General features: G+C 47.4%; 1 protein-coding gene across 1 annotated transcript in view; it reads left to right on the forward strand.

The window, feature by feature from the left end:
• Positions 1–20,970, forward strand: part of SLC2A9 (solute carrier family 2 member 9) — a 182,794-nt gene that overhangs the window by 149,037 nt on the left and 12,787 nt on the right. Inside the window, 1 exon segment of the mRNA XM_082652658.1 lies at positions 19,933–20,060. Coding sequence (XP_082508784.1) covers positions 19,933–20,060 — 128 coding nt within the window.

Raw genomic sequence — 20,970 nt, forward strand, 5'->3', positions numbered from 1 at the left:
GAGAGGTGGCCAGGAAACATCTATGGGAAGGTACTGCAACTTGATACAGTGTTGTCAGGGAAGGCCCTGGTGGTAAGGTGATAGCTGAGCAAAAATGTGAAACCATGAGGGAAAGAGACATCCAGAGAGCTGGAGGAAGAGCACACTGAGCAGATGGAACAGCCAGTGCAAAGGCCCTGGGGTAGGAGTATGTTTGATCTGTTTGAGGAACAGCAAGTAGGCCAATGAGGCCAGAGGAATAAGTGAATGAAGAATGGCAGGAGCTGGGATTGAAGGGTTGAGGATGGAGGGCGAGGAAACAGCAGATCATGGACAGCTCCATAGGCCATTCTAAGGGCCTCGGGCTTTTTCTTTGGGGGAGATGACAACCCTCTGGGGATTGGGGATCGAAGAGAAACAGTGTCTGAGCTCCATTTTAAAAGGGTCATTTGACTGCTGTGTTAAAACAGCCTGTAGGAGGTCAAGGTAGGAGCTGGGACACTAGTTGGGAGGTTTTTACAGTCATGCACACGCTGTGTGGACTCTTTGTCTCTTGGTAAGGAAGCGTTCCAAGCCCAAGGCTCACTCTGTGCAGCCTAGTGGAGGTTGAAAGGTTCCATGCAAGGGACCACCTTTCCCAACACCGTCATCATCACCATGACCGCCACCACCACCATCACCATCACCACTATGACCACCACTGCCATCATCATCACCATTACCACCACCATCATCAACAACATCATCGTCATCATCACCAATACCATTTACTGAGCACCTATTATAGGCCAGGCACAGTGCTAACTACATTGCCCACGTTATCTCCTTTAATAAGAAACTCAAGAGTTAATTGAGAAAGAAAGAGGGCTTCTCCTTCCTTTGCCTCTGCTCACATCAGAAACCCAGGTGGATGCGGAGACTGCAGGCTGGGATGGGGAGTGGAAACAGGTCATGAAAGAAATACCACATCCACCTTCATTTCCTCTCTCACAGTTTTAATGACCAAACTCTCGTGGGGGTCAAGAGGATTGGCATTAACCTTGTTTTAATTTGTATGTTTCCAAATGAAATACAATTACATGATAGTGATCACTTCTCTGAAGTATCGAAAATAACAGCTAAAATGGAAAGGCAGCCCAACACATTCACACACTGTCTGCTGTTTTTCTGGTAATCCTAAGTCCCATGGGGAGGGGGGAGCAATATAAGTGAATAAAGGGTGACAGACAGTAAGGGGGTGCAGTTTAACTAAGGTCATCAGGAAAGGCCTCTCTGAGCAGGTCAAGTATGAACAGAGATCTCCTCAAAGTTAGTAATTGAGCCTTGCAGACACCTAAAGGGAAACTCCCCCAGGCAGAGGCAATAACTGAGGCAAGAGCCCGCCTGGCATGTTCTAGAACAGTGCTGCCCAAAGACATACAATTCAAGCCACCTATGCAATTTGAAATTTTCTAGTAGCCACGCTGAAAGAGTAAAAAGGAAACAAGTAAAGTTACTCTTATTAATATATCGTGTTCGGCTCCATATACTCAAAGCATTATCATTCCAGCATGTAATCACTATATAAAACGCGTTGATGGGGTATTTTCAATTTCTTTCTTTTCACAGTAAGTCTTTGAAGTTGTCAGTGTGTATTGTACACTTACAGCACATCTCAGTTCAGACTGGCTACGTTTCAAGGGCTCTATAACTGCATGAGGCTAGGGGCTACCATGTCAGACAGTGCAGTTCTAGAAAGAGCAAGGAGGCGTGTGTGCCTGGCGTGAACAAACAGGGTAGAGGTGAGAGACATGAAGTCAGGAGTAGGAAGGAGCCTGGCCCACAGTGGGGGTTAGTTTAGCTGTTGGATTCCCAGCGCAGTCAGTGGGGAACTATCGTAGGGTCTACTCAGAGGGTTGACGATTCGATTTCTACTTCCAATGCTCAATTCGGCTGCTGTGTGGATAACAGATTGAAGGAGGTGTCCCAGGCATCCTCAGAGAGCCACTCTGAGGTGAGTCTTTCACTAATAAGAGTAGCAACAGTAGTGGTTGTTGTAGTAACACAGCACCAATAATAATAATTAAGGTTTTAGAGGTTACCGGCCACTTTCACACTCATCACCCTATTGGGTCAATGTCCCCATCTTCCAGATAAAAAATCTGGGGCTCAGAGAGGCAGTAATTGGCCCCATATACCACAGTTAGTGTCAGAACAAGGTCTAGCTCTGTTCCTTTGTACCACAATTCCCCCTCACCCCCTCCTGAATCCCTAGCTGGAGGCAGAGGGGCCCCAGGTGAGGCAATGGCCATGCCTCATTTGTCTGCATTGCATCCTTTCATCCGGGAGCCATAAGCTTTGAAATGCTCTGTTTGCTAAGATGGCCAATCATGGGCCCTGGAACCAGATCTCTGCAAACCAGCACTACTGCAGGGACCTTGGGCTGTCTCATCAATCCAGGGGTGGCAGATCTTCAAACACCATCAAGCATGGAAACAGCTCCCACATATTCTTCTCTCTTCTGTCCAGAAAAGCGTAGGAAACTCACCCTGGGCACATGGCACAAAGGGAGAGTCACGCACGGGCTTGAGGTCAGATCACCCCTTTGACTACTGTGACATCCTTGGAAAGTCACTTAGCTTCCCTAAACTGCGTTTCCTCATTTGCAAAATAAAACAAGTAACCTTCACCTTGCTCTGCAAGAAGGATAGCTTAGTAATGCGCACAGGGCCGGGCACACAGAAGGTGCTTGGTGAGCTGTAATTTCCTTCCTTGCCTCCCTCCCTTTATGAAGGCAGATTTCAATACATTCTGTAACAACACAAATTATAAATTGAGTTCTAGAAAGATGATAAATGGTTTGATAGAAATTTGGTTCCTTCACAAGCCCCCCCCCCACCCCGCCCCAGGTGATAAACACATGGTAACTTAAGGCCATTATGTGACTTGCTGGAGAAAATTCTAGGCAGGTTTCTCAATCTCAGCACTACTGGTATTTGGGGCCAGATGATCCTGTGTTCTGGGGGTGATCCTGTGCACTGTACGATGTTGAGCAGGGTCCCTGACGTCTACTTACAACGGCCAGTAGCATCTCTTTTCCATTGTGATAATTGAAAGTGGCGCAAAAATGTCCCCTGGGCAGAATCACCCCTGGTTGAGAACCACCGCCATAACTGGGTGTTTTGGAATAAGCGCTGGCTCAAGATTCAAATCCACTTAGCTCCATCTCTTACTTGCTGTGTCATTTGGGGCAAGCCTCTCTCACTCTCTCTCTCTCACTCTCTCTTTCTCTCTCTCAGTCTCAACCTCCCGCTCGCACCCCACCCGTTCCCTTCCTCATTTACCCACCTCCGATTCTCACCAAAAGCCTATGTGATTATTAACCATTTTACAGATGAAGACTCTGAGGCACAGAGAGAGACAAGGGGCTCACCCAGGGCTTGTAGCCAGTAACAGGCAAGCCAGGTTTCAAATCAGGGCAGTTCAGCTTCCTAACCCACACTCTTCACCACACTGTGCTCCCTGCCTCTGAAATGCACACGAGACGGTGAGCTAGGAGATTTCAGTGAGACGTACCACCTACCATGTCTGAACCGGGCCTGGCACACAGTCAATGCTCAATAAGCACTAGCTGCCTCCTCACTAAACTGATTTCAATCAAGAAGATCCTTAGGGTTCCACATGCCATGGTTGCATCTCAAAGTGTTTGCACTGAAATAGGAAAAAGCTTAAAATCTCCTGGCAATTGTTTTCTTATGTTAAGATATTACACCTGGAGGTGTTTGACTCAGTATTAATGGAAGGAACCCTGAAACAGCAAGGGACGACTCAAATGCTGATGCCCACATACTCAGAACAGGCAGGAGCAGTGGGTCTTCAAACCGTCTCTTGGCTTTAAGTCGAGATCTTTCTAAGGCACCAGTGTCTGCATGAATAGAGTATCTTTTAGAGTCTGCATTTGTTTCCTATTGCTGTTGTTGTAATAAATTATCACAATCTCAGTGAATGAAAACAACACTAGTTTATTATCTTACAAGTCTGAGCCCCAAAGTCTAAAATGAGTCTGCAGAGCACCTTTCCTTCTGGAAGCTCTGGGGGAGAATTTATTTCTTGCCTTTTCCAGCCTCTCAAGGCCGCCTGCATCCCTTTCCTCACAGTCTCTTCCTCCATCTTCAAACCTCTGCTTCTTCTCATAACATCTCTTTTTCTGACTTTGACCCTCTTGCCTCCCTCTTTTAAGGACTCTTATTTTAAGGACATTGAGCTCACCTTGACCAGGCAGGATAATTTCCCCATCTCAAGATTCTTAATTCCATCTGCAAAGTCCCTTGGCCATTTAAGGTACCATTTTCACAGGTTCCGGGGATTAGGATGTGGGCTTCTTTGGGGGGATATCATTCCCCCTATCACAGCATCCTTTATGCTCCAAGTTTGCATGAGGGGGAGAAAACAACAGGAACATGAAATGGCATTTCCTCTATATTATGTTTCCCACGGGCAGCTTCATGTAGTCGGAAAACTATGGGCTTCATCCTCTTCCAGCCTTGGGCCTGAAGGCCGGGACCCCACTTACCAGCTGTGTGACCTTGGTCAGGTTAGCTCAGCTCTCTGATTCGGTCCTGTTTGTAATATGAGGATATGTATATGTAATATGAGGATAATGCATACAAGAAAGCTATGGTCTGAGTGTAAAAGAAATCTCTGCTAAGTGCCTAATAAAATTCCAACTCACAGGGCTTCCCTGGTGGCGCAGTGGTTGAGAGTCCGCCTGCCGATGCAGGGGACACGGGTTCATGCCCCGGTCCGGGAAGATCCCACATGCCGCGGAACGGCTGGGCCCGTGAGCCATGATCGCTGAGTCTGTGCGTCCGGAGCCTGTGCTCCGCAGCGGGAGAGGTCACAACAGTGAGAGGCCCGCGTACCGCAAAAAAAAAAAAAAAAAAAAAAAAAAAGGGCCTGCAGGGGCTTTCTTTATAAGGAAACTCATGCATGCGCTTTAGTGCATGGATTTTCTGAAACCTATGTTGGTGGCTTACAGTACATTTTTTGTTCTTTTATCTGTTCTCAGTTATGTTCCCAATTAATTCATTCAACAAAATATTTTGAACACATACGATGTACCGGATACTGTGTTCCATACTGAGGATGCAGAAACGGAGATATTTTCCGTCTCTGTGGAGTTCATCGTCTAATTAAGATAGACAATCAAATAATTCTAGCCTAAAATAATTATACATAATTATAAATTAATTATAAATAATTATAAATTAGGTTGTAAATAAGTATAACCTAAAAAACTGAAAACATAACCTGGGAAGTGCAAATTCCGTGGGCTCGGCTGTCACGAACAATAGGGGGAGTGGGATGAGTAGGGTTGGTAGGAAAGTGCATTTGTTAATTTAAAAGTATTTATCAAGCACTCCTTATGGTGACCCAGCACCCAAGACACACCAGTGAATGACACAGGGACGTGGTCCTTGCTCTTGGACCTTCCGTCTTGGAGAGGAGGGAGGGGAGGGGGAGTGTTCAGACCCCAAGCTGCCCCCCCCAACAAATGCATATTTATAGAACCCTGACCAGTAAACTAATGAATACTTTATAATGAGTGACATGAACTAAGAAGGAATAAATAGAGTAAGAGAAGGGCTGCTTTAGTGAGGGCAGACAGGAAGGGCCTCTGTGAGCTTGAAGGCAAGACTTGGATGCTAAGAAGGAATCAGCCCTGTGAGGATCTAGGGAAAGGACGTGCAAAGGTCCTGTGGCAGAAGCTTGCTTGAAAGGTTCAAGGAAGGCTAGAGTGTTGTTAGGAAGGGAAAGAGGTGAAGTTAGAGGTGAAGTTGGAAGAATAGCAAGGACCAGGTGATGGAGCAGCTCATAACTCTTTGGTAAGGAGTTAGGATTTTATTTTTAATGCAATGGGAAGCTATTGGAAGTTGGAAGCAGAGGAGGAATTTGATCCAGCCTCAGAATGCAAGAGATGTGGCTATATTTCAATCCTTCATTCAGCAAATCATTATTAATTACCTACTGTGTGTCTGCCTCTACCCTAGGCCCAGGGGATGCAAAGATGAGTAAGACTCACCTAGTAGAGAAACAGCCAGTTTCATTCATTCATTCATCCATTTACCAATGTTTACTGAGCTCTCATACCCTGAGCCTAACACTGTTCTAGAAATTAGGGCAGAGCATGGAGCAAAACAGACAATATATCTGCCCTCAAGGAGTTGACGTTCTGTTGGAGGAGGGTTATAGTGAAAACATAAAAATATAAATAAATTAAATTTAAAAAACATAAATATCATATAAAAATATAAGATAGTGATGAGAGGAAGGAGAATGGTGGAGGGAGTGCTGAGATGGGGACGGGGCACAGAAGTCCTCCCTGGGGAGGTGATAACAGAGCAAAGATCTGAGAGACGGGAGGGAGGCCGCCGTACGGGTATCTGGAAACAAGCAGTCCAGGTAGAGGGAACAGCCGGTGCACAGGCCCTGCATGTAATTCCGTGCTCGAGAGGGACGCTCCCAAGGTGCTGATCCAGGTACCGAGATGCACCAGTGAGTGACACAGAGACATGGTCTTTGCACATGCCAGCCTCAGGGAGGACCTCCTGAGGAAGATGTAATGCCAAAGCTGGGGCCTGAGAGGTGATCAAGACTCAGATCTGGGCTCTATCGAACAGCTGGACTCTTACTTTCACAAGGAGTGAGCTCCCCATCACTTGAGGTATACAAGGAACAGTGTTGATGGGACTCCATAGAAAGGAGCTGGAGTCTGACCTGGAGTCCAGCGCTGGCTGAGAAGGGCACTGATTCATCCATTGTCCCCACCTTCCCCCAACACCCCCTCCTCGCCCCCGTCTAGGCCAGGCCTGTCCCTTCATCCCTCATGGGTCCATGGGGGCGACAGGTGGTGTCCCCCAGTGTGCAGGGGTCTCTGGGCACACAGAGGAAGGTGCCAGCGGTGAATTTTAAAAGGTGAGAAAGAGTTTTCAGGCAGACAGTTGGGAAAAGGAAGGGGAAGGGGATCCCCACAAGGAACCACCAGATGCAGGCCAGGTGCGTTCGGGCACTGCAGGTTGTCCTCCTTGGCTGCTGTCTTACTGGCTTTGCCCTTTCCAACAAGGCAGCAGCTTCACCGGCAGGAGAACCCAGGCTGTGGATTCAAGCCAACTGATCAGCTGTGGTCCCGCCCAGCAGGAAGGTTTCTGCTCCCCCAGGAGCCAGGGCTGAGCAGACCCCTATTGGGTTTAGGCTTTTGATCTGGAAATGGTTCAGCTGTGCTGAGGCTGGCATGTCACAGCCAACCCAGGATGAAAACGCAGCTGGGGCGGCTACCTGCAAAGGCAGCGCTCCCCGACTTCCAGGGATAGCTTTTTTCTCAGCCTTAACATCTGCTGCAGCCGTAGGAGCTGTGGGCTGCGAAGATTTGAGGAAGACACCTAGAAAAAAAGAATAAGCTCACCTCTCCACTGAGGGAAACTCCCAAGGAAAATCAGGAAAAACCCCAAGGCCTTCCTAGGTCACACGCACCCGGAGCACTTCAACTTGGCCTCACGGGATCTATCGCAGCATCCCCGGGTCTCCTGTTTTAATCATCTGAACGTGGGCTCCCTTCTCTGTGCTCCCCGACTCAGCCTCATAGCTGGTGTGTCAGGAAGACCACGTGTCAAATCCTACCTCTGCCACGTATTAGGTAAATGACCTTGGGCAAGTCACCTCCCCTTTTCATGCCTCAGTTTCCTCATCTGTAAGTTGGGGATAATACTGCTGACCTAGTAAGAGTCTTAGGCAATTAGAATTAATTACTATGACTGCACAGGCAGCCACACCGTGGGTGGGCAACACAGGGTAGGTATTATTATTTAAGCTGTTCACCTTGACTGAGAGGATTCCATGGAAGGTCCAGTAGACCTGGGTTAGAATCTCACTTCTGCCACTGCCTTACCAGCTGTGGGACCTCAGCTGAGAATTTTTACCTTGGGCCCGATTCCCTCATCAGTAGTTTGCCTGGGCCAGTCTCAGCTTGCCCCGGATATCCTGACGTCATTATCAAGAGCAGCCCCTGTGTCTCTGAAAACACATCATACAGTCTCTTCACCCATCAGTCAGTTGGGTATGACACAGCCACCCTCAAGGACTCCTGGGAGGATGAACAAAGAAGAAGCAAAGGAAAACTCCTGATGAACCAAAAAGGCCCACCCGCCATATGCCAGACTCACATTTACAGAAACATCAGACTGAGAGCCAAAAACAAGCAACAATTTAAATTCTACTACAGCCAGGCACTAGGGCACCATTCTCAGCAGGCGGCAGGATTTGTTGAAAACTTCATTCTCCACCTTTCTTGGTCTCAGCATCGCTCATGTATTGAGTTGCCACGAAGCCCAGCTCCTGCCCGCTCTAGGCTCACATTTGAAACCCTTTCCATTGTCTCTTCTCATTCTTCTCAGTTCTTCCTTATGTAGATCAATTCGGCCTGTCCAAAAATATTTACAACTTGAATTTTCTCTTTCCCCGCATCTCATAAACACAATAAACGCTGCTAAGCGATCAGGAAATAGGTTGAGATACCACTGGGGTGACCAACCACTCCAGGGTTTCTGAGATACAGGATGTTCTGTATGTAAAGCTGGGACAAGCTGGTCACCCCAGATGCCCCAGGAGTCTAGACTATAAATGAATTTTTGTTTAGAAAAGGGCAAATTGGTGTCGGCTTCAGTCTTGGACAACACATGATTTTGAAAAACCAGGATGGGTTTCCCCAGAAAGAGACTAAGACAAGGACTCAAGGAACCCGTTTATTTAGGAGATGATCCCAGGAAACACCTGGAAATGGGCACCTGAGGTGGGGAAAGGAAGGCAGCAGAAGGGAGGTGCATTGTGCAGTAAATTACTGCCACGGGCAACCAGAGCAGAATCGTGCTGGGAAAGTCTGAAAAGCTGTAGGAAATACACATCTCAGAGTCATTCCCTGCGAAGTATTTATAGCATCTCCCTGCAGGCAGTCTGGGGAAAAACTGGTGTCAGCTCCCCAGCCCTCTGGTGATGGAAAGCCAGACAAAGTCTTGTGCCTGGGATGTGGCCGGGAGGTGGGTGAGGGGCCAGCTGCACTGAGGTGGGAGGGGGCACCTGGAACAAAGGGGGGTCACCAGCCACATCTGCTTCAGCATTCTGGGATCTTGAGCCAGACAGCACCATGAGCCCACAGGGTCTGAGATGCCCTCTAGCCCAGGGACCACGACTCCACCAGAGCTGTATCCCCAGTGCCCGGCACAGCCTCAACTCAGAGCAGGAACTCAGTCATTTGTGTTCACTGAACGCATATACAGGTCCACTCTGCCGAGACCCAGGCTGAGGGTGTGACTGCCTGGACTTGCAGGCGCCAGGCTCTGTCCCCAGGGTCCTTGACTCTATTCCAGGCTGCCTTATAACTCAGCATCCGTCCTAAAGACCCTTCCTTCTCCCGTCGCCCTCGCTTGTCTGTTTCGACAGCCCCTCTAGTGCTCATCCAAATAAGGAAGGACGTTAAATTGTGCCCCTGAGAACTGACTCCTGAGACCTCTGACCTCTGGCTTTATTGAAATGTAAACTCTTGATCAAGCTTTGTCACATCCTCTGAGTGTGCTGAACCTACCAAACAGAACACGTCCTGATAGATTTGAATGTGTTTTCCTACCTGCACTCATTAGAGTGGGGCAGCTCCTCATTTTAATTAGAATTAGCAGAGTCCGTTTGGCCTTATGTGGCCCATTTGCTCCTGAGCTGCTTCGAAAACATCCCCTCCCCCAGAAACTCCAGTACAGAGACTTTCAGACCTAAGAATTTGACTTAAAAGTCCAGATTAAAGAAATACCACTAGACTACAGTCTTCATCAAAACATACTAATTGGTGGTCAAGAGGGGACTCACTTTGTGTTTCAGTGGAGCGCAGTTCCGAAAAGAGTCTAAGTCTCATGATGGATCTTATGCAAATTCAGGTTAGAATCAGAAGATGGTTGTTAATGATGCTGAAGGGCACAAAATACTTTTACGCAAACATTTTTCCAACTTTTTTCTCAAGTTCCCAATGATCGTGTCCTAACCAGCACCTCTGTCCGCCTCCACACTCTCCCTCCACAGACACAGGCTCCACTCTGCATCCAGGACTGCTTTCCCATCACAAATCTCATCGTGGCTCTCTCCTGCTAAAGCCTTTCAGCTGGCCACCGCATCTCCCACCTGCAAACTCCAAACCCCCTAGCGTAGCAACCTAGACTCCAGGATCCACCCAAGCGGACCCTCCAGACGATGCCTCTGCTGTCCTATCTCCCCTGTCCAAGCTGGGTTCCCACCAAACAGCACCCTCTAGACCCACCCCCGTGCTCTGCCCCATGCTGGCCCCCGGGGCCCAGCTAGCCCTCCATCCACCAGCCACAGAGTGAATTTCCACCTCACACTTAAAAGGCTTAACTGTCTGTCATCCTTTCCTGTTCATTCATCCATTCCACAATCATCTATTGAGCGTAAATGTCTATTAAGGAACACAGTTGCTATGGGGAAGGCAATGGTGAGCAAAAGAAACAAGATACCTGCCCTCAAAGAACGCAACAAACAAGCAGAGAATAAAGCAATTAAAAGATAGTGACACCATCCGTGGAAGGACTAGGTGGTGGTGACGGCACCTCCTCCTTCTGTCTAATTAAATTCACGCCAAGTCTCAATTCCCCTCCTGGAGGAACCTCCCTTCCCTTTCCTTAGGAGACATGCTCCATGCGGGTGAGACCACCGGCTGGGGTCAGGACCTCTGCTACTTAGCTGCTTGGGCTGGGATTAGGCTGGGAGGAAGGCGAGAAAGATGCCATCACAAATATATTATCACCTTCTGGGAGCCCAAGCCCATGATAAGTAAATTGCCCACATCCCTTGTGCCCTGAAGTATGTCCAGAGCTGGGGACATTCCCAGCAGTGGGAATAGTCAGCATAGGCAGGAGCTACAGATTCCCAAGGACAGTGACTAGAGCAGACAGACTACCTTGGAAACCCTGAGACATAGGGAATCTCACTTCATCAATCTGGCCTCAGTCTCCACACCTGGAAGATGGGGATGGGGCTGGACATGTGGTGTCTGATTTTGCAGCATCTCTGGATACAAAAGGAGCAAACTGTCTTTGCTCTTTCAGTTCAGGCCAAGGACTCCTGCTGACTTGTAATTCCTCCTTGTCTATGACTGGCAATGTCTGATGCTGTATCCCTATGGAGTTTATCACCCCCTTTCTGAAATAATTTAAAACTCCACAAAGGGGAAGCTTTTCCAGAGTCTAACACATAGGAAGTACTCAATGCATGAACTATTTTTATCGTTAAAATTGCTCTGAAGAGGTGTGGTCCAGGAGAACGTTAATCTTGTGATGGGTTTGGCCTTCTTTTTTTTTTTTTTTTTGCGGTACGCGGGCCTCTCACTGTTGTGGCCTCTCCCGTTGTGGAGCACAGGCTCCGGACACGCAGGCTCAGCGTCCATGGCTCACGGGCCCAGCCGCTCCACGGCATGTGGGATCCTCCCGGACCGGGGCACGAACCCGCGTCCCCTGCATCGGCAGGCGAAGTCTCAACCAATGCGCCACCAGGGAAGCCCATGGCCTTCTTGACTTAGTGGATCCCCAGATGCTGGAGGCTCATTGAAAGCGGAAGTTGAGTCTGCTTCTTGCTCACCATGGATGTCCCAGCATCTGGCTCATAGTTGATACACAAAGAACATGTATTAAGTGAATGAATGATGAGAAGATGGTAGCAGTTGTTATGATTGAGCCTTTGCTACATGTTGGACACATTGCTAAGCACTGTCTCATTTAATCCCCAAACCATGCTAAGAGGTAGGAACTGCAGCTCTATCATCATTTTATAGATGAGAAAATTGAGAGCCATATGACTTGCTGTGGTCACACAGACTGTAAGTGGAGAGTTTATCTGACTCCAAAGCCAGTGCTCTTAGCCACTAGCCTGGGCGCCTCAGCATGGTCATAATTTACATGTGCTGAGTAGACAGGCTTTACTAAGTTTTCAAATAGCTCATCCAGTGCTCAGGTTATAGGTGGGGAAACTGAGGCTTAGAGAAGGACCACAGCCTCCCACATGTGGTCTGTGGAGCCAGAGGTGCCCACTGAGAGTCAGGATGGGACGAACCTCTGGAAGGGCTCCAAGGAGGTGGGCATCCGAGCTCCCCAGAGAAAAGGGGACAGCCTTGCCTCTCCTGTTGGGCTGAACAGGCATCCTCCGAGGTAAGGAGCTTCCAGAGCGGGTAGCCCCTTTGGGCACTGCTCAGCTTCCTGCACCGGCTGGGTTCCGGTGCCAGCTCCCCCCAAGGCTGCAGGCTGTGCTCACTGATTGCTGAGAAGCTCCCGCCTGCCATCATAAAACAAACCTGTTTGGAAATCCTGCCTTTATGTCTCCTGGGGAAAGGGCAGGGGAGAGAGTCTTTTCCCCCAACCAGAAGCTCTTGGTTTGGGGACAACGCCTATCATTTATAGCTTGTTCCACCTTGGGCAAGCCACTCTGCTACTCGGTGCCTTGATTTCCTCATCTGTCCAGTGAGGATTAGAATGTGGGCTAGTAGATTCTGAAAATGCTCAGCACAGGACTTGGTACATAAATGTTGGGTGAAAATGAGTGAGTGAAGGGACAAACAAGATTAAGTCTAGGGAAAGAAACACAGCAAACTAACCATAAAGAATTTTCAAACTGATTATATTTGATTTAAAAAAATTTAGTAAGCCACTTTTTCAAAGCTGGTACTTAAGGGGAAAATGTATGTAAAGGCTTATGTGACTTATGGACACACATATAGAGATTTTTAAAGGGATTTCTAGGCATTTTAAAGGGCTTTTGAAATTGATGATAGTGGTTCCATTGAAGAATTTTAATAAATATGAATTATAGGAAAGTTTGGACAGTTGCCCTTTATTTCTTTTCTATACAAATTGAGATTTTTCTCAGGTACATGGCAAGAGCTAGAAAACAGCAGAGGAAGAGAAAGGGAGCTAAAGAAAATGTGCAGGGAAGCTTGCCGCGGGCATAAATAACAAGGGCTGTGTTTGCTGGAACGTGACATACACGCATTGCTAAGCAGGCTGCATTTGATCCTCAAAACAATACTAAGAGGTAGGAAGCAGTGTTATCTTCATTTCATAGATGCAAAAACTGAGAGCCATAGATGTCCTTTCCCATGGTCACATAGCCAGTAGGTAGAAATGTGGGAATTTCAATCAGGTTTGTCTCCAGAGGAGAAAGAACAGTTGTGAGAATAGACCTGGTGTCAGATGGCTGCTCGTTGTGGACACCAGGGGGCGCAGTTATCCAGTACAGCTTGGTTGTTACAACAGTGAGCCGGAGACAGGAGCTTTGTGCCACACCCTGCTCCATGCTCTAACCATAGTGTGATACTCCACCCCATGCTCTAACCATAGTGTTACATCCCACCCCATGCTCTTAACCATAGTGTGATACCCCACCCCATGCTCTTAACCTTAGTGTGATATCCCCAACCATGCTCTAACCATAGTGTTACATCCCACCCCATGCTGTAACCACAGTGTGATACCCTACCCCACGCTCTTAACCATAGTGTGGTACCACCATCCATGAGCTTAACCATAGTGTGACCCCCCACCCATGCTCTAACCACAGTGTGATACCCTACTCCATGCTCTTAACCATAGTGTGATACCCTACCCCATGCTCTTAACCACAGTGTTACATCCCACCCATGCTCTTAATCATGGTGTTCTACTCCCATTCCTGAAGCAAATACTAAGATGTCTAAGATAGAAACACTTAACTACTCAGACATACATATTGCAGTGGCCATCGTGAAGTCTAATGCCTGGAGAATAGATGTCAGTAGCAAAGATGATTGGTGTCCCTCCTCAAATCCCCTCTAACCCTAACCCGAACCCTTTCAGGGCATCCCAATAGGACCTGCAGCTACCACCACATGCACCTTTACCCTGAGGGCCTACAGACGTTACTTAGCCCAATCTTATGGCCGCCAAAAGCGCTGCCTGAAGAGCAGCCCTCAGTCGATGACTGACAGGCTTGGTGGATCCATACCCAGCTCCCTTGCCTCTCAGATGGGACAGCTCTGAGATGTGTTTTCCACAGTTTCCCAAGGGTCTCCAATCGGAGTAAGCTCTGGTTGCCCACAGTGGTAACTTGTTGATGACATATCTTTTATTCACTTCCTTCAGTTACCCACACTTTTACTAGTATTTCCTAGGATCAACTCACACATAAACTACTGTCAGGGTTTGCTTCTGGGGGAATCCAGAATAAGATAGCCAAATAAAATAACAAATAATTGCCAAATAAGATAACAAGATATGTTGACCAAGAGATGTCATCATTGGGGCTTATCTTCAGCGTTTAAGTTGTATTGTATGATTAGGCAATAGGTATTGAGTGCTGTAATATGTCTTGTTTCCATCCTGTATCCAGGCATACGGGGAAACAACAGTACAAATTCATTGTCATCTTTCTATCCTTTTTAGCTGAAAGTTGCAGTCAAAAGAAAGCAGGGTTTGCAGTCAAAAGATCCAACTCTAACACTTACAAGTGGGACTAGTAACTTAGGTAAGGCCCTTCATCTTCTAGAGTCTTAGTTTCCTAATCTGTAATAATAATTCATAACTCATAGTTTGGTCATGAAGAAAGAGTCAATGAGATCAGGCATGTAAAATCTTTTCTCATATAATAATGTCCACAAAATAAAAGGCCCCCAAACAGATCATTTTAAACAAGGCGTCCCCTTGTCACAATCCTTTACACAAAAGTATTGTCTTCAACTGCCCTTTTATTTTGAAGCATATAATTTTAAGATAAGCAGCATCTACACACCTACCAAAAGGAACACCAATACCTTGGTTTTAAAAACCTAATCATAAAGAGATTTCAGGTAAATATGGTCATGTATAGCCTGGTTATAGGATCTCCCTCCCCCAAATATCTAATGAAATGAGCAGAAAAAAAAATTTTGTTTTGAAAAACAACAGTAATAACAACCAAACAAATCTTTACACCGAAAAAAACTGGCCATCAACCAAACAATAAAATTATACCATAGACTTTGAAAATTTGCACCAATTAAGGGTAATTCTAGTGTGGGGCTAGAATTCGGTCTCCACTCCTTAGAAACATCACTAACCAGAGAAGGGGATTCAAAAACGGTTAAGAACTCTCACACTAACATCCTAATCTGTGAGGGAAATAGAGTAAGGAAGTGAGTCAGCAATCCTGGGGAAAGATAAAAAGATGACTTCCCCCACAGCAAACCTCAAAGGCCCTGGGGCTTCTCAATTTCCAAGACTTTGTCCTAATTTGAGAAGACCAGTGGAAGCCCACAGAAGTAGAAAATCCCCCTGACCCTGTGGAATGGGTTCTGTAGGTCAGGTCACAAAATCTCAGAGGAAAGAAAAAGCAGAGCCCAGACCTCCCAGAAGGGGCTTCCGGCAGCCCTCACCACCTTCCGCCTACAACCCCATTCCCACCTTTTATAGAAGTTAGTGGAAGATCGTACTCACACCTCAAACTGTGGCTTGAAAGACAAGACAACCCAGAAGACAAAAGGAGGAAAGGAGAACAGGAGCACAGGGCAAGCACCAACATGGCACATGGAAGAAGGAAGAAGGGAGAAGAGAAAGAGGGAAGAGATTGCCCAGGGCGTGAGGAATGTATGCAGAAAACAAGAGAATAAAGTCATTTGAGAGACTGTAGGTGCAGAAGAGAGACAAAGTTGATCCAACATGAGGATAACAATTGTCTCAGAATAAAGAATCCAACATGTAGAACAGAAGTTTTCAAAAGTATAACCTAAGAAATGAATAAAGAGTGAATCTGTAGTCAAAGGGACACACCATGTTCTAAGAAAGATGGTTATGGGAAGATCAACACAAGACCCACCATAGTTAAGTTAATAAACTTCAAGGATAAGGAAAGATGCCTTCGGGGCTTCAAGCAGAAAAAGCCAATCACTAAAGCAGAAATATCAGACTCGCTCTAGGCTTTTTAATAGCAACATTCAATTTGCCAAGTACCGAAATACAAATGGGGATCAATCCTGGGTGGAAGGTTTAGGGATGACTTTTGTTTTCTTTTTATGCCTTTCTATATTGCATGCTTTCCTTAATTGTTTAAAAGGAGCAAATATTACTCATGATAATCAGAAAAAAATGATAAAATTATTTTCATTTTGAAAAGCAAAACAAAGATAGAGGACCTGCAAGAAACCTGTTCTGTTTCCATATCAAACCCCATTCCTTCTCATTTTACCTTGAATTCAAAGAATCAGACCATGAGAGACTCAGGAAATCAGGCCACCCATGCCTTTAGGCACAAGAGAAACAAGTGAATTCCAGGACTTGGAAGAGCATTCAAATAAAACCATGAAGACTGCTAAGTTCCTTTCACATATTTTAAAGATTGTTAGTGTCTTACACTTGCTTCCTTCACAATGGAGTAATTAAGACTCAAATTTGGAAGTCACCCAGCCTTGAGTTTGAGTCCCACTAGTGATGTAATTTGAGGAAATTACTTAACTTTCTTAGGCCTAGGTTACTTTATATGTTAAATGGGAAACAAATGATAGTAGTAACTACCACATAGCAGTGATAATTAAATGAAATAATGTATGTCAAATGCTTTTCCCAATGCCTGTCACATAGTTACCACCACCATCATTCAGCAGCTGCAGCAGCACCATTATCTCTATTATCATCATTACCACCATCATCTTCATTTCTATCAGCATCATTATCATTATCACCATCGTCACTAGCATCATCACCAAGACCATCCCCATCATCATCATTGCCATCATCATCATCATCATCATCATTACCATCATCACCATCATTATCACTAGCATCATCATTATCATCATCACCACCCCATCATCACCATCACCGCCATCATCACCACCACCATCATCATCATCATTACCATCACCATCATCATTACCACCATCACTCCTTGTTAAGAGACTTTGGGCTTGTCACTCCCCTTCTCTGAGCTTCAGCTAACTCATAAAAAGGGGGGAAATAATTCAGAGGAGTTTTAAACTATTATAGTAGCTAACAATTATTAAGTAGGTAACACTTATTGAGTACCTCTCATGGGGCAGACTTGCACACGATTGTACTTGCACACCATTGTTCATTTAATCCTCACAAGTACCCTCAGCAGTAAGTCCCTGCTATCATACTTCACATGTGAGAGACCTGAATTCTAGAGGGATCTGGTGGAGCCAGGACTTCACCCTGTTCTGACGACAGAGCCCAAGCCCACTATGCCTCACCACCTTCTTTGGTTGTGAGGTTCAAAGGAAATAATGGAAATGAAAACCCATCAGCACAGTGAGCTGTGTAGGATCCTCATGGTTGCTTATAATTGTTCTCTGGGGGTGGTCTGAAGGCCTGATGAAGGAAACAGAGACCTGATGTAGATGTCCTGTGAACCCCAGGGTATCTTAATCATTCCTCCACTGATCCTGAAAACCTTTACAGAGCACCTGGTATGTGTGTCCTAGGTGCTGTGCTGGGAGGAGGGCCATAACCAATAAACAAGTCATGGCCTCAGCCCTGAAGCCACAAAGAAAGTACAGGGAGGCAGGTTCGTCAATGTTCTGCTCCGTTGGAAGCTGGTGCACCAATGTTAACTGAGTTATCCACAGATGCTTCCAAAACACACCTAGGAAAGTCAGGGAAGGTGAAACACCAGCCCTCAATCCTCTTCAGGCTTCAGAATAGCTGTGAACTGCCCCCTGGGATATGCAGCAAGGCTCATGGCAGTGTTATCTGCAGGACCAACTGGGTGTGTGACACATACGCTTTCCAACAACGCAATATCACATGCTCTACAGACCTAAGGTTGGTTTTAGCGCATTTCAACGTGCAATCATTGTTCCTGCACATTTTGATAGATACCTTTAAGATAAAGAGACTCCCCCTTTTGTAATAAACTGCATATCAAAGCTTTTCAAAATTAAATGTTGAGCATTAAATTCAAGTAAGTAAATACCAATCGCCTGTCTACTCTCTGTCAGGCAAATGGAGATGCTGCCTGCCCTGGAGGCCTCACAGTCTAGCGAGGGGTCGGGGGTGGTCCATTCTGAGTCATTTTTGAGGTGTGGAGTCCAAGGCTTGCTGGCAGCATGCTGGGTGATTGTTGTGAAAACTCTGGAGAGACACAAACTTGAGGTGGTCCTCTCTGTGACCTTGGGTTGAACTTGATGTTGAGTGCTGCAGTTGTATGCAGCGCTCTCTCTAAAAGCTTTGCGTTCATGGGATGGAGAATTCCCAAATTCGGCCCCTTCCTTCCATCCCCACCGCCACCATCTGAACGCTCTAGACAACCATCACCTCCTCCTGCACCCAGCCCTGCATCCTCCGGTCAAGCAGCAGTGATCTCTACAAAATGCAAACTGATCACATCAACCCCTACTTCAACCCCCTCATTGGTTTTCTTCAATGGCAACCCCTCTCCTTGATCTCCAGAGGCTGCTTAATTGGCCCTGCTCACCATTGCCACCTCATTCCATGCCTCTCTACCCTCCCTCAGGTGTCCAGACAGACTGGCCTGTGTTCTGGACCTTGACCCAGTCCTTTTCACCCCTAAGGGTGTCAGCCCTCCCATCCCTCCACGGGCATGATCTTCCCCAAATCTTCACAAGCTGCATCTCTTCCTTCAAGCCACATCTCCACCGTCACCTGCCCGGAGGGCCCTCCCCACAACTGTTAACCTAGATCCCCACCCCCTCCACTGCCCTGAGCATTTCCTCCAGTGCTTACCACATGCTGCGATTATCTATTGCTCCTTCACTTCCTTTGCAAGAAACAAGTCACCTTGTCTCTCTCACCAGATGAGGGAGTCTCAGCAGGGCAGGGGCATTGCCGCTCTCCTCCAAGACTGTGGGGCCAGCCCCAGCACAGCCAATAATCACCGAATCTTGATGGAATGAGCCTGGTGGTTCCCAAACTGAGATGGGCAAAGGCCCTCAGGGTTTCCTCTTCTACTACCCATCCTGTCTTTTCTGTGGACCTCCAAGGTGTAGGTCTGATTCGAGTGGAGACTCCTGTTGAGGACGGCGGGGAATGGGGGTGTCATCCTGAACCCCAGGTCCTGCACGTGGTCACAGGGCCCACTCAGGGTCACAGTCTGAGGGTGCAGACTCAGAGAATCTCAGCCAGGTGTGGTGCCCAGAGGGCACTGGGAAATGTGACCAAGTAGTTTGGGTTGCCATGGTGACGAGGGGCACTCCCGGCTTCTGGAGGCAAGGGGTGAGAAACATTCTGCAGTCACGCAGGACAGTCTCTCAAAATAAAGCATTGTCCTGCCCCAGTGACAATGATGTTTCTGCTATTGCTCCACTGCTGGGGCGACTCAGGGACTGGGGCCCACCAGGCATCCAATCGAGAGGAGGTAAGGACTCCTCTCAAGCAACGATTAGCAGAAAAACCTTGAGATTTGGAGGTCGAGTCCCAAACCTGAATCTCGGCTCTGCTACTCAGGAGCTGAGTGACCTTGGCTAAGTCAAGTAACCTCTCTGCGCTTCCGTTTTCTCATCCAGGGAATATGGTAGTCAATACCTGGCTGACTCAGTTGTTCTGAAGATAAATTATAAGCATTCCTAGCACAATATATTCAGTGTCAGTCGCCTGGTACATCATGTTGATACCATCGTACTCAGTCTGGAGGAGCACAGCTTGATTCAGAGGCCATTTGGAAAGCCAAGAGGACGAATCGTCTCTCATTTGGGTGGGCCAGCTCAGAGGAATGGTTTATGTTACCTTTAGGGGTTACAGGCTGTAACTCCAGCACCCACTCCCAAAGGCATCACTCTCCCAGGTAGAGCCGGCTCTTACCGGGTGGCGGTCCCCTGCCACATGGAGATGGGTGCTGGCGGCCTGACCTTCCCAGGGAGATTAATCTGCGCCCTGGCTCTGGTTGCAGGCGGCATCCCCTTCATCCTGACCGGCGAGTTCTTCCAGCAGTCGCAGCGGCCAGCTGCCTACACCGTGGCGGGAACCGTCAATTGGCTCTCCAACTTTGCCGTCGGACTCCTCTTCCCGTTCATTCAGGTATGACCAACAAGGGGGCTCTTGCTCGTGAGATCCCCTCCGAGTGATGGATGACTCATAACACAGACGCTGAGCCTCTCTCAAGTGGAAACTCTATTGGCCCAAGGATGGCAAAAATGTAGTTTGGCCTAAATCCTTAATCCTTTCTCTCCCTTCTGCGTGGTCCGGGAGCTGCTCCTAAAAGGGCCGTCTCAAAAGAAGCGGGCTTCCCGTCGCTGAGGGTCTGCAGGGAAACCTCGGGGAGAATCTCAAACCTGCATTTTTACAGTGCACTCGTCCTGGTGTGAGACAAGGTCCGTGTCCTATCTCCAGGGCACGCTGCCACCATGCCATGCACGTAGCATCCTCATTGTCGCCAGCATCACCACAGCTAATGGGGTCATTATCCCAAGGGTTACCACCCTTGACAGGAGAATGATAACTCAGGAAACAGATACAAGTTCTTTTTGCATAAAGAATCTATTCATTCACTCACTCATCCATTCCACACATATTTACTGAGTCCCTACCTTGTGCCCAGCACTGTTTCAGGCAATGAGGATAGAGGGGAACTAAAGCCTGTGTTCCATGGTCTTGGAGCTGAAACGGGAAGCAACAACAGAGGTGGACATGCTATTTTAGGTGGGGCAATCAGGGATGGCCTCTCAAAGGAGGTGACCTCAGAGCAGAGACCTGAGTGAAGTGAGAGAGCAGCCTGGGAATGGAGATGTCCAAGCAGAGAAACAGCAAGTACAAAGGCCCTGAAGCAGGGCCATGCTTGAACCGTGTAAGGAACAGCAAAGGGGCCAGTGTGACTGGAACAGAAGGAACAAAAAAGACAGGAGAGGCAAGAAATAACATCTGAGAGTTCTCCAGGGCCAGGAACACAAAGACGAGGACTTTACAAGTGTTCCGCACAGAGCAAGGGGCC

Source organism: Grampus griseus (assembly GCF_964374135.1).
Source record: "Grampus griseus genome assembly, chromosome: 4".
Lineage (NCBI taxonomy): Eukaryota > Metazoa > Chordata > Mammalia > Artiodactyla > Delphinidae > Grampus > Grampus griseus.